Source organism: Gnatocerus cornutus, chromosome 7, assembly GCF_029298725.1.
Source record: "Gnatocerus cornutus isolate USDA-ARS CGAHR chromosome 7, icGnaCorn1.1, whole genome shotgun sequence".
NCBI lineage: Eukaryota > Metazoa > Arthropoda > Insecta > Coleoptera > Tenebrionidae > Gnatocerus > Gnatocerus cornutus.
The window spans coordinates 8436426-8438265 of NC_142239.1; the positions used below are offsets into that span (position 1 = coordinate 8436426).

Here is a 1840-nt window from a genome sequence, read left to right on the forward strand (position 1 = left end):
AACAATACGACTGGTTACCAGATAAATATTCCATTCAAATTAGAAAATGAAAAATGGTCCAGGGCGGTTATCACAATAATGATAACAATTATCTATACACTAATTTTATCTAATCTACCCCCACAAAATTTTTGTCGCTTTTGATTTTCGAAGAATTGTTGCGAAACTTGTTTGTTGCGAAAAGCTCAGATTCTAGGGGTTGCACTTAACATAAGGGGGAGGGTAAAATTTATGAATTTTTTTTTTTTTATAAATATAATATACAACCCAGCATAGAAGGTTTTGAGTCATGTTATATTGGTCAGTAAAATATATTACCTCTATTTATTTAATGAACATTTCTACATGAATCTGCCCAGTGTCCTATATAACACTTCGGTCAAAAAGTCCCGGGACTAACCCAAAATTGGTTTCACAATTAAAATTTATAAGTATACGATGGATAGTTTTAACCTTCAAAAGACACGTGTCAAAATTTCATGACATTTTGACTATTAATTTTCAAGATATTGAAGTTTTTGTGAAGCTACTTTTGATATTTTCAAAATAATGGAAAAAAGCGAATTTAGAGTGCTTATTAAACATTGTTTTTTGATGGGAAAAAATACCGTTGAAGCTCAGCAATGGGTTGAAAAGTGTTAGAGGGAATCTTCTCCACCGAAAACAACAATTTGTTGGTGGTTTGCTGAGTTCCAACAGGGCCCTACAGACACTGATGACGCTCAACGCGCTGAACGTCCAAAAGAGGTCACAATACCAGAAAACAGCGAAAAAATCCTTAAAATTGTTTTGGACAACCGGAAGGTAAAGTTGCAGGAGATAGCTGACACCGTAAAGATTTCGAAAGGCAGTGTCTACAATATTTTGCATAATTATTTAGACATGAAAAAAATATTTTCCAAATGGGTGCCGCGCTTCCTTACCGACGAACAAAAACAACAACGTGTTACTGAATCCGAGCGTGGTTTGGATTTGTTTACCCGAAATAAACGGGAATTTTTGCGTCGGTATGTGACAATGGACGATGTATGGATACACCACTACACTCCAGAATCAAAACGGCAATCAGCTGAGTGGAGAGCAGAAGGTGAAAGTCGTCCAAAACGACCAAAAACGCAACAGTCGGCCGGAAAGGTTATGGCTTCCGGATTTTGGGATGCACATGGTGTAATTTTCATTGATTATCTTGAGAAAGAAAAAACCATTAATGTGAATATTACTCAATGCTATTAAACCGATTAAAAAACAAAATCAAGAAGAAACGGCCCCATATGACGAAAAAGAAGGTGCTGTTTCACCCAGGTAATGCGCCGTGTCACAAGTCAATGGTGACGATGGCAAAACTACAAGAACTGGGCTTCGAACTGCTGCCGCACCCCCATATTCTCTTGACTTGGCCCCCAGCAACAATTACCTATTCGCAAATTTAGAAAGATGCTAAAGGTAAAAAAATTTGGAACAAATTGTGAAGTTATATCTCAAACAGAAATGTTTTTTGAAGACCTTGACCAATCGTTCTACAAAAAAGGGATCGAAATGTTAGAAACGCGTTAGACGGAATGTATAACTCTCAAAGGAGGCTATGTTGATAAATAAAGTTAAATTTTTCAAAAATTGTACTTTTTTACTAGTTAGTCCCGGGACTAATTGACCGAAGTGTTATAGGACAGCTTAGAAAAAATAGAAGACAAACATTTTTTTTCACAATTTTTATGTAGGATCACTCAGGTATCTAAACTAAACACCATATGTAAAATTTATGAAAAAACAATTATTATTTCTGGTAGCGGGCGTTAATGGGTTAATAAATGATTGTTTTCTTAAAATTTGCTGTTGTCAT

General features: G+C 35.5%; 1 protein-coding gene across 1 annotated transcript; it reads left to right on the forward strand.

The window, feature by feature from the left end:
• The first annotated feature begins 438 nt into the window (after positions 1 to 438).
• Positions 439 to 1430, forward strand: LOC148170707 (histone-lysine N-methyltransferase SETMAR-like). The gene is made up of 4 exons (XM_088042241.1): positions 439 to 466; positions 527 to 637; positions 710 to 1209; positions 1257 to 1430. Exons 1-4 carry the CDS (start codon positions 439 to 441, stop codon positions 1428 to 1430), a joined length of 813 nt encoding a protein of 270 aa, XP_087898367.1.
• Positions 1431 to 1840: the final 410 nt, after the last annotated feature.

What these genes read in the sequence shown, in the direction of transcription:
- LOC148170707 (XM_088042241.1), top strand. Translation starts at nt 439, where the DNA reads ATGGATAGTTTTAACCTTCAAAAGACAC. An exon ending in TCAGCAATGGGTTGAAAAGT is followed by an intron (nt 638 to 709) that starts GTTAGAGGGAAT and finishes AGGGCCCTACAG; the next exon opens with ACACTGATGACGCTCAACGC. An exon ending in AGAAAGAAAAAACCATTAAT is followed by an intron (nt 1,210 to 1,256) that starts GTGAATATTACT and finishes AACAAAATCAAG; the next exon opens with AAGAAACGGCCCCATATGAC.